Source organism: Mercenaria mercenaria, chromosome 12 (assembly GCF_021730395.1).
Source record: "Mercenaria mercenaria strain notata chromosome 12, MADL_Memer_1, whole genome shotgun sequence".
NCBI classification, from domain to species: Eukaryota; Metazoa; Mollusca; class Bivalvia; order Venerida; family Veneridae; genus Mercenaria; species Mercenaria mercenaria.
In genome coordinates this window covers 41,686,122-41,706,402 of record NC_069372.1, presented here as the reverse complement: position 1 = coordinate 41,706,402, position 20,281 = coordinate 41,686,122, and the positions used below count along the sequence as shown (strand labels likewise).

At 36.7% G+C, this 20,281-nt stretch overlaps 1 protein-coding gene across 3 annotated transcripts; it reads left to right on the top strand.

The window, feature by feature from the left end:
* Window positions 1-3,340: 3,340 nt before the first annotated feature.
* Window positions 3,341-18,123, top strand: LOC123534348 (density-regulated protein homolog). Of its 3 annotated transcripts, none has more exons than XM_045316566.2 (8): window positions 3,353-3,415; window positions 6,421-6,511; window positions 7,898-8,014; window positions 9,106-9,125; window positions 10,372-10,462; window positions 12,511-12,687; window positions 16,598-16,737; window positions 17,925-18,122. In XM_045316566.2, exons 3-8 carry the CDS (start codon window positions 7,909-7,911, stop codon window positions 17,967-17,969), a joined length of 579 nt encoding a protein of 192 aa, XP_045172501.1. In that variant the 5' UTR covers window positions 3,353-3,415; window positions 6,421-6,511; window positions 7,898-7,908; the 3' UTR covers window positions 17,970-18,122. The 3 variants fall into 3 exon arrangements, with proteins under 3 accessions (XP_045172502.1, XP_045172501.1, XP_045172503.1); XM_045316568.2 differs by having other exon boundaries at window positions 3,361-3,415; window positions 6,421-6,501; window positions 17,925-18,123; XM_045316567.2 differs by lacking the exon at window positions 6,421-6,511 and having other exon boundaries at window positions 3,341-3,415; window positions 17,925-18,123.
* The last annotated feature ends 2,158 nt before the right edge of the window (window positions 18,124-20,281 follow it).

Here is a 20,281-nt window from a genome sequence, read left to right as displayed (position 1 = left end):
AAAGCGTATGTAAAGATTCCATGCACAATATAGGCATATGAATGAGTTAAATTCTAGAAAGACTGTATTATACATGAAAAGAAGTGCAGTATTTTTAGTGGGATAAGCAGCTGTAGTACTTAATAGCTGACATTAATGGTTGTAAGAATGTGTTGTGTTCATTTACTTTAATCTGAACTAGTCATATGGCCACGATGAAATCACTATTCTTTATCCAATACTAGTGTCAAATGTAGGTACTTTTACTTCTGTTTGTAAAGGTTATTAAACCCAGACCTCCGGGGCCCCAAAACGCTGATTTAACCCCGGTCAACTATGACTTCTACTAATAAACCAGCTTCATGATTAGAATGTCATTGTAAAGCCAAAGTTACGCTCTTGGCAACGGTATCTGACTGTATTTGGATCTACATAAGCGATAATGAAACATCACAATATGTTTAAAATGTAGGAAGTATATAGTTGCACCGTAGACAGAACATGTGCCAACATATATACAGTGTCAAGCACTGCTGCTTCATCTACTTAGATTAAAGTTGAAAATGTCCACCAGCATCTCATCTAGAGTGGATGCAGTGGTCCAATGGTAACATTGACTGACTTCGAAACCAAGAATCGTGAGTTCGATGTTCATTTTCTTTTTTTAGTCCCCTACTGGTTGAAAGCCAGTTTCGGGGACAATAGGAAAGCGCTTTTCCGTCATTCTGTCATTCCGACTGTCCTTCCGCAATTTTGTGTCCGGTCCATAACTCTGTCATCCATAAAGGGATTTTAATATTACTTGGCACAAATGTTTCCCATGATGAGACGACGTGTCAACAAAAACCCGGAACCCTAGCCTAAAGGTCAAGGTCACAATTGGAGGTCAAACGTCAACAGGGCTTTTTTAATGTCCGGTCCACAACTCTGCCATCCATGAAGGGATTTTCATTTTACTTGACACAAATATACCTCATAATAAGACGATGTGTCATGTGCTTTCAGACCCCTAGCTCAAAGATCAAGGTCACACTTGGCAGTCAAATGTTAACATGGCATGAACAGGGTCTGTTTCGTGTCCGGTCCACAACTCTATCATTCATCAAGGGATTTTAATATCACTTGGCACAAATGTTTCCCATGATGAGACGGCATGTCATGCGCAAATCCCAAATCCCTGGCTCAAAGGTCAAGGTTACAACTTGAGGTCAAACGTCAACAGGGCTTTTTTCCTGTCCGGTCCACAACTCTGCCATCCATGAAGGGATTTTAATATTACTTGGCACAAATGTTCCCTATGATGAGACGACGTGTCATGTGAACAACTCAGACCCCTAGCTCCTCAAAGGTCAAGGTCACAATTGGAGGTCAAAGGTCAATAGGGTCTTTTTTTCCTGTCTGGTCCAGAACTCTGTCATTCATCAAGAGATTTTAATATTACTTGGCATAAATGTTCCCCATGATGAGACGACGTGTCTTGCGCATAAATATTCCCCTGGATGAGACAATGTGTCATGCGCAAAACCCGGGTCCTTAGCTGCAAGGTCAAGGTCACTCTTGGAAGTCAAAGGCCAAAATGGCTTTTTTCCTTTCCAGTCTGTAACTCAACAATCCTTAAAGGGATTTTAATATTACCTGGCACAAGTGTTCACCAGTATCGACGAGACGTCATTGGTACTGCCAAGTCACAGCAGTATAATTTTGATGTAAGTTTACAATAAACAAATGTGACAAGAGAAATCTCTATTAGAAGATACATGACCCGTACTTTTCTTTTCATTTTATGTCTGTTTTATCTTAATTATTTAAAATGAGGTAAGGAGTTGTTCTCTGAAATAGGTCTAGCTATGTTTGGAAGCTCTTTAAAATATATCAGTTTTATATAAAATATAAAAGTCAGATGTTTATATTGAAACGGGGCTTGGATTAGTTAAGAAAAAAGTGTAGGGAAACCCATAAGAATCAACGAGGCATAAGCTGACTGGATACAAAGGTAATGTTTACAATAATAAAATTTATGTCAAAATCAAGCAATGCGATGTTTTCTGTGAACTTTGGGATATTTTACAAGTGTCTGACTGAATGCATGACTTTTTAATTGTCAATTTTGGTGTATGTGACAGAGTCATTTCTTATACATTCTCACTCATCAGAGATTTGTCAAAACCACGAAATGAACCTCTGATTTCTTTCTTTCGTTTATCTGGTGGGCATGCACACTTAATAATTGCATGTTGATTTTAAAACTTCAAACAACAGCTGAGCAAAGTACTTGCTAACAATGAATAAAGATGACATTGCAAGACAGTGTGATTAATAAAGATTTAGTCCACTAATCGAATATTTGTAAATTTCTACCTCAAGAAATAATAATATTACTTGTAATTTGGCGTTGATATTGGAAAGGATGCAGTCACGCTTTTCACAGCTGATCTTGATTGGTTCGCGAAGATTTGTCACGAAATGCCGCTGATTGGCTGAAACTTTTTACCTTCATTGTAACCAGATTTAAAAAAATGGCAAAATGAGTCAGGGTTTCAACCAAGGAACTATGGTAGACCTCTAATGTAACGATTACTGAATGCATAAAGGGAAGTAATTCCATTAATATGCAAATTTGTAAACCTGTCAATTGTCATTGGAGTAAAATGGCAGTATATAGGCGCGATAAATCACCTTTGGTTTGGTGATGAGCTAGCTTTTCACCGACGTGATTTGTGTGTGTCTGTCCGTGTGGATGCCAGTACATGGTACTAAAACGTTACACTAATATGCGAAATTTTTTCTTATAATGGAACCCTATGGCAAAGTCAATAGCAGTGCCTGGCCTATAGGCCTAACTAAACTAAAGGAACCAGCGTGGGAGCCATCTGGTCTAGTCGCGTAATGGCTGCCAGGTATTTGAACACTAATTGTTCACTTGGCATGGCAACAGAGGTCTAAATTGAGGCTAGTTTCTGTTTAAATTTCATTGTGGATGTATTGTTGACATTTTGGTAGGGCAAATGGGAGAGCAGGTTGTATTTGGTGAAGTCAAGCTCAGTTTTAGTATGAGTAGTACTTCCAGGTCACAGCAGTGTGATTTTGATGTCAGTTTACAGTAAGTAAATGTGACCAGAGAAATCTCTCTTAGAAGATACATGACCCCTACTTTTCTCTTCATTTTATATCAGTTTTATCATAACTCTTTAAAATGAGGTAAGGATTTGTTCTCTGAAATGGGTCTAGCTATGTTTGGTAGCTCTTTGAAAAAGGTCAGTTTTATATAGAATATATAGGGAAAACTATTTAGGCTATTGTGACCTATATAGGAATACTATTTAGGCATATATGACCTAGAAATACCAAAAGCAGTGACTGACCTAGCTGATAAAACGGCGTTGTTAGAATATTCCTTTTGTGACAACTACAAGTCATCGCGACGAGGACCATAAAAGTAACAATTTAATGAATTCTGTGATTCTTACAGTATGAAAACCATAGTCTATATACTATCAAGAGCGTTCTTAACATGCCTGATTACAAATTACAAGAGAAAATACTTTAGAATAAAAAATAAAAATGTTATGATAAATTGACATCAGTTTCCGCGATCCAAAAATGGTATCGGTCTCTTCCATAACCATCAATACTTTTGATATTTAAGTACTTTGAATATGGCTTGATGTGTTTATGACATAAGTAATTAATTATCCGTTTTGCATCGTGTGTCTGTCTGTAAAATTTAGGGCAAAAGTGGGTACCAAGAGGCCGATATCGATGAAAGTAGTTCAGCCACAAGTATTGACTAACATCCGTGACTTGACTGATAGTATCAGTGACACTGATACTCTTATTTTTTTAATGTCTTTACATATATTGTTACCAAGTAACCCTATATTTTCTTATTAAATACTTGTATAGATTGTTCAAAATTTTCTAGTTGTAATGTACATCAGGCCAAAGAAGTATAAAATACATAGAATGGCAACAAGAGATAATCTCGGATAAGCTCGTGTCAGCACATTATCTTATTGAAGCGTTTACTGACTTGATCACTCAGATCAATAGACGCTAATTAAGTATTACACTGGCAATACTGCCGGCACGTAATAAACCGAATCTGGTCCAATTTTCAAACGACAACAGTTACTGTTGATTTCTCAGACTTCCAATCATAAATTCATTCCTCAATTGCCTGTGTAGAAAATACTAATTAATAACATTCAAAAGATACTATTATTATTATAAACAAACGATCTGATGAAAAGTTTTTCACAACACATTTTTTTTTTATCCTTCTCCTGCCTGTTTCATACACCAGTAAAACGAGATCTCATTCAGATCCCACTAGTGATGTTGGCGAGGTTTGCTCTATATTAGTGTTTCATAATTGGACCAAAAGTGCTATCGATTATCAAATCGAATCGGAAGGGTACAATCGATTGATTATTAATTGAAACACACATATGGTTTCACCACCGGCTACACTCAAGAACAGTAATGACAATATATTGTCCTTTAATTTATTTCAGTTGAAATGTATACAAAATGTACATGTAATAACAAGAGTAACATTCAAAACAACAAGAATCAATAATTGTAAAATTGTATTGTCACATGTTTCAAACTAACAATTTTCTCCAACCTTGGTGTATTGATGTTATTATCTCCGGATAATAATTAAAATGGAAATATGACATAAAATACATTGGTCACCATTCTTGTTTCAGAGCTTTTTCCACTTGAAAATAGCCAAAATCAACAAAATATCTAAAAAAAAAAAAATCTTGAAAAGGAGCTTTCTCCAAAATAAAAACAGTGATCTTTATTTCATACTTTTATTTTCTGTTTCCTCCCAACTGTTTGTACACACACACAAAACAAAAATATTTACAGTAAAATAAAAAAAAAAAACACAAAAAAAACCCACTAGCTGTTGGCACATATATCTCCAGGAATTATATTTCTGCTTGTTAAAATCAATGAGTCCACGAGACCTACAGATATATCTAAAGGATTAGTGCATCACATCAGCAGTACATTCATGTCAAAGATCAAAGCGGTACTCTGTTTGAAGTTTAAGAATTTTGATTGACAGGTAGAAGTGGTTACATCTGGGTGTGATGTCCCACTGTGTATTGCAAATATTACGAATTTTATGAATTTCTTTCGCCAGTTAATAGGATGTTTTAACTTTTGTAAGTTTTTAGGGTAAGAAAATTTTGTTTGTGTAATATTTTGACACGTTTATTTGACTTGTGAAATATCAGTGTAGTTTTATCCCCTGAGCAGATTGAACAGATTATGCAGTGAAAAAAGATTGAAACTGAAATTAATATTTGTTTGTATAATTGTTTGAGAAATTATGATTGTAATAAATTCATGATTGTTACATATATGCAACTGACAGAATGATAGCATCTTACGATCAGTCAGATAGTTGATTTTAACTATCTTTTGTGTATGTGACAAATCCATTTAAACAAGAATATAATTATGTAAACCCCCTCGATTTTTCTCACTTTTTTGTTGGTAAACAATTGCTTCACATACTTCACATACTATCCGAACTTACAGGAACAGAAAATTTTCCAAGTTACCGGTATTTCAATGCAAACAAGTGCTCTTCCTTGACCAAAAATTTTGGTAAAATGGCGGAACAACTCCCATCGTCGGAATCGGGTCCTGAATAGGTGTAGCCTTATTCAGCAGGTTAAGTAAATTAATACATGGAAAATAGTTCTATTATTACCCGACAATCAATTGCATCTCACACAATTGATTGTCGCCGACATGGAAAAATTAACGGCGATTATTCGATTATCGGTGACAATCGGGAAATCACTACTCTATATGCCTTTCAAGTTGCCGATCTGTTTATTTTTATAGGTCTCTGATCAGGCCTAAAAAACAAATTCATTGTTTCCAGTAACATGCTAAAAAAAATTAGGGTAGGTAGGTCGGAATTTTTTTTTTAATTTTTTTTTTTTAATTTGATTTCTAACATCACTGACCATGTCTGAAGCATAAAAGCATAAAAGTGCAGTTATGCAACTTTTTGTCAAGAAGTTGAAAAAAATATTCTCCGAGGCCATAAAAACATTTAGGGTCGGGCCAAAAGTTTAGGTTAGGTTGGGATACCGGAAACAAACAATTTTTTTTTACGCCTTGGCTTATTTCGTTGGGGAAATGTTTTGACACCATATTATTTTGACCTTGTATTCAAAAGTCAGGAATTTCTGTTATGTAATTGCATTTGAATTTGTCAGTGCACGACCCTCACCTGTCAGTCATGCTAAAATAAAGCCTGATGCCAATTGCAAGCTTAATTTTGTTGTGTTTGTATAATAAAGTTGAAAATAAATGTTTTTCTCTTACTACGGTATAAATATTAGTTTTGTATGACTTTCAGTCATTAGCATATTTACAATTCAGACCAATTATTTTTGTGTAATTCAGCGGCTGGTTCCCACTGTTCCACTTTTGTCGGGTCACAAGGGATCCAAGTGAGAAGGTCATCATAGTGATTAGAGATCTACAGTTAAGTGAAGTATGCTCCCTGAAGAAAATTATTGACATTTTAAAGCATTTGACAAAAAACATCTTTTAGATTTAACAAAATTAACAAAAACAGTTTAATGTAATTCAGTTTAATACTGATATGCATTATAAACATGAAGCAAGTACACTTTAAATTCATAAAAAAAATCAATCTGAATTAAATAAATTAAAGATAATTGATTTTTTATATTCTGCTTATGAAAATATATTTATCCTAAACAACTTTTCATTCTTCAGTTTGCCAATTGTAATTAGGTGCTACCTAAAAGGCAGAGGCTCCCTTGAAAAATCAACATTGCCCCCACAAAAAAGAAGTGTGATATCCCAATGACAGTGTCTACTGCCGATACTTGAGTATAAACTATAATGCGCAGGTTTTGACCCAAAGGTTCTCAACCCTCACCACCCCCTCTAGAAATGACATTATCAGAACTGTATAATGATGTATAGTTATAGTGTTTTTAAGCTACTTCCCTTCGATCTTAACGGGGTTGATTCCCTAGGAATATTAATAAATTAGTTGGATTCCTCAGCATTGATGAAAAATCTTGAATAAATTTGTCGAGAATGCATTTTGCTTCAATGTAGTGTTTCCTCAATTTTTGGCATATTATAAAAAATTTCAGGGTACAGTTATCTTATAAAAAAAAAATCCAAAACACCTGATTCAGAAAAATTTTGAGCCACACCATGAGAAAACCAACATAGTGCATTTGCAACCAGCATGGATCCAGACCAGCCTGCGCATCCACGCAGTCTGGTCAGGATCCATGATGTTCGCTAACGAATGCACAAATGTTGGTTTTTTCATGGTGTGGCTCAAATGTTGATGAAGATTAATGTATGTGTCAAGTAAATAACTACAGACAATGCTGTGTATGCACAGTGCTGTTTTAAATTGGAAGGCCTTGTATGAAAAAGTGATGTAGTCTAAATTATGTTAATTACATAGAAGAAAGTGGCAGTTGTAATTATTATTTTTATCATTATTATAAATTGTTTGTGTTATTCTATTCTGTGATTTAGCCAAAAAAAGACACTGTAATTCTGGTAATGGTATCAGTGTTAATGTTAACCCTTATCCTGCTAAATTTCTATAATGAACTTGTCCATCTTTCAATTTGGATTGTACTATTAACTGTTAAAAGGGGTGCTTGCCAAAAGATACTGACTGAATGGCGAACAGTGCAGATCATGATCAGACTGCATGGATGTGCAGGCTGATCATGATCTACACTGGTCGCAAAGGCAGAATCAGTCGTGTCCAGCATGGTAAGGGTTACAAATGTAACTGTAATGTCTGTAATTAACAGTCAATATCTGCAAAGTATCATCCTGAAAATAAAGATGAATCTACCAGACATTTAAATTTCAGACCTGTGTACAATGGCAGAAGCAGCAGAGCCTCTAGCGGCAGCAGAGAGGGAATTTTTCACTTACTCTGGTCCCACTAAAGGTGTACAGTATCCTTTCAAAGTGCAGTATTGTGGAGGTAATTATATATTTGCTTACATCAGTGTTCATACATGTATGGTAGGCAAGAAACTGACATATGACTTGAAACAAGGATTTTGTAAAAGAAGTTACTGGCACAGAGCTTTCTGTACGTAAGTTAAGCTTAAATTACGAAACACAAGGAGAGCAAATGTGACATTGAGTTTAATTAGAGCTAATTTTATAGGCACTTGGCAGTCAACGCAGTTTTGGGACAAACTTCATGATATAATACAATAAAACAAGTCACACTCCTTTCTCTTCAGTTGTATGTGGGGAAGTTGTACATCCCAAGTTACTCACCTTCCTGTTCTGTTGTACGTGGGGAAGTTGTACGTCTCAACTCTCAAGTTACTCACCTTCTACAGTTTGTATGTGGGAAAGTTGTACATCCCCAGTCTCTCACCTCCCCTTTACGATACACAAGGAAAGCAAAATTTAGTGTGACATTGAGTTTAATTAGAGCTAACTGAATGGGCACTAGGCAGTCCGCACACTTTTGGGACAAACTTCATGATATAATACAATAAAACAAGCTTGCATTGATAAAATTCGAATTTTTTGATCTGAGGATCCACCACACCCCCATGATTTACAGGAGGGATGACTCCTCTCCCACTCCCTCCCCAGTTTCTGTTTCACATGTGTTTCAATTCAGTATTGTCTCAATTGTGTCGGAATAGGTTGGCTGTGCCCCAGACTTCCATGGTTTTCTCCGGAACAGGAGGTACATTGTATAAGGTATTGGCTGTTCATTGCATACAATGTAGGTAGAAGATTTAAACCTCAGAGGCCATGACCACTCCTGGTATTTGTAGGACACCGAGTTTCAAATTTTCAAATTTGATTGGGGACAAGGCTCAGAATAGAACCTTACCATTAGTTAGTTTCAAAACAGACTTGGAATCAACCAGTCAAATGCTGGAGTTTTTATACTGGTATTAAAGCCTTGCACCCAGTGTTTAATTGTATTGATAGAGTCAGGCTTTCTTCTTAATCTGGCTTAACTCAATGTTGGACACTTGATTATCACCAAAATGTGCCTTGTCAGTTTTGTTTTGTTTTAATGCATTTTCTTTTTCTTTTCAGAATGTAGCATGCCAATTGAAGTAAGTATATTCTACATTTAATGCTAAAAGGATTTTTTATGTAAAATTTCAAATAAAAATGAATATCATAATATAGCTATTGGGCAGTATTCATCTTTAATTCAGTTCAGATGCTTATATTTGTATTAAAAATTTTCTATACAAAATTAACTACAAATGGTTGATTGAAATGGACTTGTGTATTTTCCAGTTCATGATCATGGTTCTCATAGTTTACCTAAGGGCACAGCATTTTCTTTCTGGTCTGAGTCCAGTGGTTTGATCCACCTTTACTTGCATGCCAGACAGCATTATGTTCTTTTGCTGGTGCTGGAAAAGCTTGTCTTACAAGCCAGGTTGTAAGATGACTCACATGCTAAAAATTTATGAATGGATGCATTAATTCATATACTACTATAATAAAATAGTGCTTAGAAGAAAAGTATTCATTCTGTTTGATTTTATTTTAAATCAAAGAATATAGTACGCATGAAAAAGAATCTGTCACTAGTTGAAGGTGCAGATGGAAATATCTGGCTCTCTGGTAACTGTTTTGCTGTAACTCAGCAGAGCCTCGTTATTGCCTAAACAGTTACACTAGAGCCAGATATCTCTATCCACACTGTTAACAAGTGAAAGATTCTTATAAAATAATCTTATATTCCATTACAAGTTTCTTGCTAGATTTCTCATAGGATTATAGAGTTATAAAATAATCTTATATTCCATTACAAGTTTCTTGCTAGATTTCTCATAGGATTATAGAGTCCCATTGTAAAATTCATCCATTTTCAGAACAAAAACTTAAATATTGCCTTTATTTGTTCATGTGTTGTTATTTTTACAAAGGGAAAAATACATCTTTGGCCATAAAATTGACATTTATTTATTCAAGATATATCACAAAATTCAAGATGTTCCAACTTCCACCCTTGGAGGTCTTTGGAATGATTAATTATTCATATCTAGGTCTTGCATTAATTCAGAGAAAACCCTGTTACAGAATAGGTGGATCTAACAGTAGGCACGAGTACTGAGTACTGGCTAGTAATTTAAGAAGCAGTAATCCAGCATAGCGAACTAAAAGTCCCAAGAAATTTCTAAACAGTTGAGAGTATGTTGAAACTACAGAGTTGAAATCAGCTCTTCTTGATTGTTTCTGCATAACTAGCAAAACTCCCTGTTCTGTTTGTAATTCTGTTCTTAAAAATAACAATATTCTTGTGGATTTGTACAGTATTGATCCAGTTTTTCATTATATTTACAGTATTGTGAGTTCTACCCAAATTATGACAAATGTAAGAAATGGCTCGAGTCCCATTTACCAGATGAATTCGAAAGACTTGTCTCTTGTAAAGGTTTGTTACATTTTTTATATGCCTTAACCCTTAGCCTGCTAAATTTCTAAAATGGACTGGTCTGTCATTCAGTTTGGACAGTATCAATTATTATTCAAAGGGGTGTTAACTGAAAATTTTTCTGCCCTGATGCAAACAGTGGACCATGATCGCTGCAGGAATGTGCAGGCTGATTCTTGGTTCTGCACTGGTCGCAAAGGCAGAATCATTTTGGCCCACGAGGCTAAGGTTAACTGTTGGGTTATATCCTTGATAATACTTTGATAAGTATCATTTTGTTGTGTAAACTCTAAATGCTTTGTTGTACACATTATCTCGGCAAGGATAAAGATGACAGTATGATTTAAACTTTTCATTTTTATGCACCAGTCGGAATCAATATTTTCAAAACAAGTTGAACAAATTGCATCCCCTGTCACTCTACTTCCTCTTTAGTTGTATATAGAGAAGTTGTGTGTCCCTGGTCTGTATGTGGGGAAGATGTTCGTTCCCAGTCTCTTACCTTACTCTTCAGTTGTATGTGGGGAAGTTGTACATCCAAAGTCTATAACCTTCCTATTCAGATGTATGTGAGGAAGTTGTACATCCTCTTCATATGTATGTTAGGAAGTTCTGCGACCCCAGTCCTCACCTTCCTCTTCAGTTGTATATGGGGAAGCTGCGTCCTCAGTCGCTCTACTTCCTCTTCAGTGTATGTGAAGAAGTTGTACTTCCCCAGTCACCCACCTTCCTCTTCAGTTGTTTGTGGGGAAGTTCTATGACCCCAGTTCTCACTTCCTCATCAGTTGTGTGGGGGGAAAGTGTGCATCCTCACCTCTACTTCCTCTTCAGTTGTTTGTGAGGAAGTTGTGCATCCCCAGTCACTCACCTTCATCTTCAGCTGTATGTGAGGAAGTTGTACATCCCCAGCCACTCACCTTCCTCTTCAGTAGCCTGCCCCCTACAAGCTCAATAAGGAGAGTGCAGATCTACGGATCACGGGCTTATGAGTTTGATCCTTGGGGTGTGTTCTTCGTGATGATTAGATAAGAGACAATGTGTTTGAAATCATTGGTCCTCCACCTCTGATTCATGCGGGGAAGTTGGCAGTTACTTTGGGAGAACAGGTTTGTACTTGGACAGAATTCTGGAACACTGGTTAGGTTAACTGCACACAGTTACATAACTGAAATACTGCTGAAAAATGGCATTAAACCCCAAACAAACAAATCCTCTTCAGTAGTATGTGGGGAAAAAATTGTACATTCCCAGTAACCCACCTCTGCAGTTGTATGTGGAGAAGTTTGGATACCCCCAGTCTCCTTTCATTTCAGTTGTATGTGGTGAAGTTGTACATCCCCAATAACTCACTTCCTCTTAAGATGTATGTCCGGAAGTTATTATTCAATTTTATAATGATCACCTTGTTTCTGTAACCTGTCATTGACGTTTGGCTTCAGATATTTTCAAAGCCTATATGCCAAATTCACAGGAATGTTGGTGGTCCTCCTCAAAGTTGTTCAAAGAATTGCATTTCATGCAACAGTCTGGTTGCCACAGGAAGCAAATTTTTCGAAAACTTTGTTAGAAAGAGTTGACCCAATTTCAAAAAAATCACGGAGAAGTGTTCCTTGGGTGATCCTCAACCAAGTTTGTTGAAGCAGTCGTGATAGGCTAAAGACATGACTGCCAGCGGAAGGGACCATATTTCCATATATTGCTGTAATGAAAAGTTAAAATGAAATTGCTGGCCAGATTGCAGAATTCAGATTATCCTGACTGATAAAAAAAACATGGCTGCCGGCAGATGTGGTCACTTTTCCCTGAATGAATTAGAATCTGATAGTGTTGTGACCCTCTTCTTTTAGAACGAGGGTGTACATTTTCATTGCCAAATCAGGCTCCATCCAGTTACATTGTTACACTAGCTGAGTGCTGTTTGGTCACTAATATGTAAGAAAGAACATGATACAAACACAGGTTGACAATGTTGCAAAGTTCTATGAAAAGATGAACAGTCATTTCACTGTGTACTATGATCCTAATTTCTGAATTGATTTACCTTGTAGGTGAAGGAGAAGGTGGGGCTGAGGGAGACGATGGAGAGAAAAAGAAGCGACAGACGAGAGGTGGAAAAGGTGCAGTGAAGGCAAAGAAAAAGTCTGAGCCCCAGGGCATCAAATTGGCCACCGCGAAACGAGGCAAGAAGAAAATGGTGACCATCGTCATGGGACTGGCTTCTTATGGTTTGTATAACATTGGTTCTCTTCTCATACAGAAGCTGCCTCCCTACAGTCTAGTGAATTCAAATTTGAACCTGCTGGTGCAACTCTTTCATGTTTTAATTTTAATATCTTCAGAATTGAGCAAACTGGAGCTAATTTCTGTAACTTTTTAGCTCACCTGAGCACAAAGTGCTCAAAGTGAGCTTTTGTGGTCCCCCTGTGTCCGTCGTCAACAGTGGTCAATAATTTGACTGTTAACACTCTAGAGGTCACAATTTTACCCTAATCTTAATGAAACTTGGTCAGAATGTTACCCTTAATAAAGTCTTGGACGAGTTCGATATGGGTCATCTGGGTCAAAAACTAGGTCACCAGGTCAAATCTAAGGAAAAGCTTGTTAACACTCTAGAGGCCACATTTATGACTTTATCTTCATGAAACTTGGTCAGATTATTAATCTTGATGATCTTTAGGTCCAGTTCGAATCTGGGTCATGTAGGGTCAAAAACTAGGTCACCAGGTCAAATCGAAGGAAAAGCTAGTTAACACTCTTAGAGGCCACATTTATGACCATATCTTAATGAAATTTGGTCAGAATGTTAATCTTGATGATCTTTAGGTCAAGTTCAAATCTGGGTCAGGTGGGGTCAAAACTAGGTCACTAAAGCTTCTTAACACTCTAGAGACCTAATTTTAAGTTTGAAACTCATGAGAATTGATCAGAATGTTTGTCTTGATGACCTGTAGTTCAAATTCAAATCCGGGTCATGTGGGGTCAAAACTAGGTCACCAGGTTAAATCAAAGGAAAAGCTTAACACTTTAGAGGTCACATTTATTACTGTATCTTCATGAAACTTGGTCAGAATGTTAATCTTGATGATCTTTAGGTCAGTTTGGAATCTGGGTCATGTGGGATCAAAAACTAGGCCACCAGGTCAAATCAAAGGAAAAGCTAGTTAACACTCTAGAGACCACATTTATGACCATATCCTAAGGAAACTTGGTCAGAATGTTATCCTAATGATCTTAAGGTCAGGTTCCAATCTGGGTCAGGTGGGGTCAAAAACTAGGTCGCCAGGTCAAATCAAAGGTAAAACTTGTTAACAATCTAGAGGCCACATTTTTGACTGTATCTTCATGAAACTTGGTCAGAATGTTAATCTTAATGATCTTTAGGTCACTGTCGAATCTGGGTCATGTGGGGTCAAAAAACTAGGTCACTAGGTCAAATCAAAGGAAAAGCTAGTTATCAGGGGTTAGAATTAGGTCAGGTGAGCGATCCAGGGCCTTCAGGGCCCTCTTGTTTAAAAATATATTAAAATAACATTGAAACGTTTCAGGTTTGTTAAAATGGCTCCGACTGACTGCTTATATGGGCACCAGAGCAGCCATTACTTCTGTTGTACTATATAATGTCTAGCGGTTGATTTCACATAGGAAGACATTCTATCTCATGCTGAATATTTAAGATGGAGTCCTCAAGACTTACTCAGCAGCATTTAAATTCATGCAGAAGACTTGTACAGTGTTTAATATTGTGGATTTGCATGGCACAAGATTTCAGCTTTAGTGATTGCCCTGTGTCCGTCGTCCGTCCGTCTGTCGTCAACAATTTGACTGTTAACTATCTAGAGGTCACATTTTTGGCCCAATCTTAATGAAACTTGATCAGAATGTTACCCTCAATAAAATCTTGGACGAGTTTGATTTTGGGGTCATTGGGGTCAAAAACTAGGTTCACCGGGGTCAATTAAAGGAAAAGTTTGTTCACATTCTGAGGTCACAATTTTGACCCAATCTTAAATGAAAACTTGGTCAGAATGTTCCCCTCAATAAAATCTTGGAGGGTTTTTGATATTGGGTCATCTGGGATCAAAAACTAGGTCACCAGGTCAAATCAAAGGAAAGCTTTTTTAACACTCTAGAGGTCACATTTTTGGCCAATCATAATGAAACTTGGTCAGAATGTTACCCTCAATAAAATCTTGATGGTTTGAATCTGGGTCATGTAGGATCAAAAACTAGGTCACCAGGTCAAATCAAAGGAAAAGCTTGTTAACACTCTAGAGGTCACATTTTTGGCCCAATCATAATGAAACTTGGTCAGAATGTTACCCTTAATAAAATCTTGAATGAGTTTGAATCTGGGTCATGTAGGATCAAAAACTAGGTCACCAGGTCAAATAAAAGGAAAAGTTTGTTAACACTGTAGAGGCCACATTTATGACTGTATCCTCATGAAACTTGGTCAGAATGTTAATATTGATGATCTTAAGGTCCAGTTTGAATTGGGTCTTGTGGGATCAAAAACTAGGTCACCAGGTCAAATCAAAGGAAAAGTGTTTTACACTGTAGAGGCCACATTTATGACCATTCTTAATGAAACTTGGTCAGAATGTTAATCTTGATGATCTATAGCTCAAGTTCAAGTCTGGGTTAGATGGGGTTGATCTTTAGGTCAAGTTTAAATCTGGGTCAGGTGGGGTCAAAAACTAGGTCACTTGGTCATATCAAAGGAAAAGCTTGTTAACACTCTAGAGGCCACATTTATGACTCTATCTTCATGAAACTTACTCAGAATGTTAAAAAACTTGATGATCTTTAGGTCAAGTTCCAATCTGGGTCATGTCGGGTCAAAAACTAGGCCACAGGGTCAAATCAAAGGAATAGCTAGTTAACACTTTAGACGCCACATTTATGACCATATCTTAATGAAACTTGGGTCAGAATGTTAATCTTGATGATCTTTAGGTCAGTAGATCAGGTGAGCGATACAGGGCCTTCATGGCCCTCTTGTTATGTATTTGAACATATTAATCGCCCACCACGAGTTGTAGGAATGGTCTCCGTCCGTCTGTCCGTCCTTCTGAAACATTTCGTGTCTGCTTTGTATCTCCTAAACCCCTTGAAGGATTTTCATGAAACTTTGGTCAAATGATCACCTCATCAAGACGATATGCAGAACCCATAAGTCAGCCATGTTGGCTCAAGGTCAAGGTCACAACTCAAGGTCAAAGGTTTGAGCCTTCCATTTCGTGTCCGCTCTGTATCTCCTAAACCCCTTGAAGGATAATCATGAAACTTGGGTCAAATGATTACCTCATCAAGACGATGTGCAGAACCCATGAGTCAGCCATGTCGGCTTAAGGTCAAGGTCACAAGCCAAGGTCAAAGGTTTGAGCCTTTCTTTATGTGTCCGCTCTGTATCTCCTAAACCCCTTGAAGGATTTTCATGAAATTTGATCACCTCATCAAGACTATGTGCAGAACTTATGAGTCAGCCATGTCGGCTCAAGGTCAAGGTCACAACTCCGGGTAAAATGTTTGAGCCTTCCATTTTGTGTCCGCTATGTATCTCCTAAACCCCTTGAAGGAATTTCAAAGAACTTGGGTCAAATGATCACCTCATCAAGACAATGTGCAGAGGTCACAAGTCGGCTTAAGGTCAAAGTCACAACTCAGGGTCAGATGTTTGACTTTCCAATTTGTGTCCGCTCTGTATCTCCTAAACCCCTTGAAGGATTTTCATGGAACTTGGGTCAATTGATCACCTTACCAAGACTAAGTGCAGAACTCATGAGTGAGCCATGTTGGCTCAGGGTCAAGGTCACAACTCAAGGTCAAAGGTTTGAGCCTTCCATTTTTTGTCTGCTCTGTATCTCCTAAACCCCTTGAATGATTTTAATGTGACTTGGCTGTAATATTCCGCTTATCAAGACAATGTGCAGAATTCAAAATTCACCCCTGCCAGCTTATGGTCAAGGTCACAACTCGAATCATCTTAGAATGTTTATTGGTTCCACTCAATACCATCAACCCTTTCACTATCCATAACAGTGGCGGGGGATATAGCTGTCTTTCAGACTGCCTTGTTTTGCAAATAAGGGTATTGATTTTCATCCACACTTTCAAGATTATTTGTATTTACAGATATAGACATGAAAGAGGCGAGCAAGTTTTTTGCCAACAAGTTTGCATGTGGTTCAAATATACAGGCCGAGGATGAGATTGTGATACAAGGAGATGTAAAATTTGACCTCTTTGATATATTACCTGAAAAATGGAAATCTGTAAGTTTGATGAAAGGTTTGAAAAAAAAGTTTTTTAATGAGCAGATACATGCTGTTTTAGCGGCCTCCGTGGCCAAGTAGTTAAGGTTACTGACTTCAAATCACTTGTTTCTCACTACTGTTGGTTCAAAATCTTGATATAGTTTTGATTCTTAATTTCAAGAAGTGCCCGAGGTGTGTATAGAAGTATGTAAATCAAAACCTCGATGTTGTTATGCTGATAAATGGAAATCTATGAGTAAACAATGTCAATTATATCCATAAATTTATGCACACTTTAATTTGTGTCATTAAAGTAACTTGTCAGCAGGCTGCTAACTTTTTCGTCCCTAACACAATGTAGGTATGATAAGTACATTGAAAACAGTTTAATTCTCTCTGTAGGTAAATTATTTTGTGTAAACAGTATTTTGGGAAGTCTACAACAGTTTAATTTGTTACTGTCGCTTATACATAGTCTGTATGTTTTAAGCAAATCTGTGACAACTACGTCAGGGAGTCCACTATTTGGCTTAGTGGTTAGAGCATTGGACTAGCACCCGAGCGACCCGGTTTGAATCTGCCACCGGCAGTTGGATTTTTTGAATAAAATGCTAGCTCTTGATTGTTATGCTAAAAGGGTAAGATGGGGCTCCGGGTTTTACAAACTTTATATCAGCCGAAAAATGGCACTTCCATGTCAAAATGCCTAACACATCATAAATGATGACTCCTTGAAAAGGGGAAGTGTTATGGTCTACACTATCCTGTACATTTAAAGCCAGTCTCTGACAACTGCATCAGGGAGTCGACTCTGGCTCAGTGGTTAGAGCATTGGACTGGCACTCGAGCGACCCAGAGTTCGAATCCCGCTACAGGCAGTTGGGATTTTTCGTCATAAAATGCTATGCTCTTTGATTTGTTACGGCTAAAAGTCGTAAGAAATTATACGAGGTTTAATCTTTTTGTATGCTGTACACTTGTCTTTAAAAGTCATTAAATTGTATAACTGTCTGATGTAACAAATCGGGTGAAATGTTAGTGTGTTATGCGTTATTCTCTGATGCAAAAATTGAATGAAATAGTAGCAAGTTATGTTTTATTCCTTGATGCAACAAATTGATTGAAGTGTTAGTGAGTTACGTGTTTTGCATTGATGCTTATGTTGTTTTCATTTATGCTTACTGATTTATGTATTACTTTTTCAGATAAACGAAGATGATATTGACGATATTGGTGAAGTGAAGAAATGATAGGACCTTTAGAAGATTTATTATTATATTTATTGTAACAAGCTGAAATAAAATTGGAGATATTCCATAACATCAACTTTGTCAGAAATAAACAGGATGATATGCAGACAAAGGGAAAGGCTTTTTTTTCCATTTATATCATGGTTCGCACAGGTCCTTGAAAGTCCTTGAATTTGATCCTAATCCTTGAAAAGTCCTTGATTTTTTCTTTCAAAATCCCCTGAAAAGTACTTGAATTTTGAAAAAAAAAGGTAGAAAAGTCCTTAAATTTGCTAAAAACGGGGGTGCAATCGTATTGTAAGGGGAAAAATACAAAAAATAAAATAATAAATAAGTTCAAAAACGAGCGAAAAAACGGGGTTTTTTAAAATAAAAATACATGGGACACCCACGAGGGAACGCTAGTTGAACCCGTTTCGGTACGGAAGTTAGATACGGAAAGCGTTTCACAACGTTAAAATATTATGCGCAAGGTCATTGTAGCAGACTTATCAACAAAACAATGAGTGGCCCAAAAATAAATGTTTTCGCCAATAAATGGCTTACACAGGATGATTTTTCATCGTGGTTAAAGGAGTTTTAAATCAGACAAGCATAAGTGGTATGTGATAAACCATTGATGTCGGAAAATATGGGGGAAAGTTGCGTTGAAATCACCGCGGAAACAAAAAGTGAAGTCCTTGAGGACAAATTGAAAATAGTCTTGAGAGCTTGAAAGACTTATAAAAAACATGTACTAAGTATGGTATAAGGCAAATATGCTCATAAAAGGTAATCCCCTTGAAGATCTCATTAAGGTTAAGATATGCTATTGTAGCTTATGGAAAAAAAACTGTTTTTGTAACTTTTCTTCTGTCATAATGCCTTATGAAGAGCCTAAATGGTTTTGTATTTAAGATTTAAAGCGATTAAATAGTCCTTGAAAATCCGTAAAAAGTCTTAAAAGTCCTTTAAAAGTCCTTGAATTTTTTTGCCAAGTCCTATGAACAGGGATCATCCTACAAAGGCGATTTGAAACGTTTTCGGTCGCTTAAAATCGGGCACTTCGCCTATTATCGCCTCCGGGCGAAGTCCGAATCGCCGAGTTTTTTTTAGCGAGTGATTATCTGTTTACTTAAAGTTGTAAAACTTTATGCATATACTAGATTAAAATTTTCGATAAATCCATAGTCAACCCGCTACCGCCTGTCAAACTTCAGCCATCGTTAGCGTTAATATCCCACAGTGTCATCAATATATTGTAAGCCGCCGCCTTTTTGAAAATTTTCAATCGGCGTGTAAAAGCCGATAAACTTAACGAGAGCATGATCTTATGCAACAATTGTATAATTATTTTCTTTCATTTTATAAAAGATTACTTCAAAATTTATTTCAATTTTCAGATTACGGTCAGTTTCTGTAAATGAATTGCTCGGGTACTGCGGATAAAAAATGATTTCGCGGACGTCAGAACTGCCGTACAAAATATTGTAAAAAGATCGCCATTACCTACGAGTTCGGTGTTATTTTCGAAAAAAATAAATGAATGAATTATATGTATAAATCTGAACAAGTTGATGCAAAAATCAGGCATTATAAAAGCACGAGAATCGAAATACCAATGTAAAATTTCATGGCGTTTTGATCGTGCACCTGTTAAATTACGAGCTTCGGACATGTAAATTTCGGATAAAAATATAAAGGCGACTTTTTCATAGCTTTGTTTATACTTATTTAGAAATTCATGAAAATGATAATGCAAAATCAATTTCCTTAAATAATTATGTTTATAAGTTACAGCTAGACCACAGAAAGTGGATATATTTAGGCAGGAAACTGAATGCTATGCCGATTCTTCTCCTTAAATTCCTCAACTTCTCCCTAAATTCTGCGGAGAAGAATCACTTCTCCCTAAAATTTTGACCTAGGATGATCCCTGATGAACCATGTATATATAAGTCTTCCATGAAAAAACACTGACAAATCCAAATGACGTGATAAAATATACCAATTTAATTCTTCAGTTGATCGATTAAGAGAGGCTAATATTTTAATTAAATCATAAACACTTGAAGGATGTGTATTAAAAATCAGCTGTTGAGTTCAATATACGATAACATTTTTTTAACAGTTTAAAACAAAGGCTACTTTGATCAACCTTTAGCCTGCTGGCGGCAAGTGGTTTTGCCTTTGTGACCAGAGCAGACCAAGATCAGCCTGCACATCTGTGAGCCAAATTGAATATTAATTTTGTATTTCTAGTTGTTGAATATAGACCTAGGTATCTCAGATTATATTTTATCAGAATCTGAATTTTGTTAAACCTTCAATGT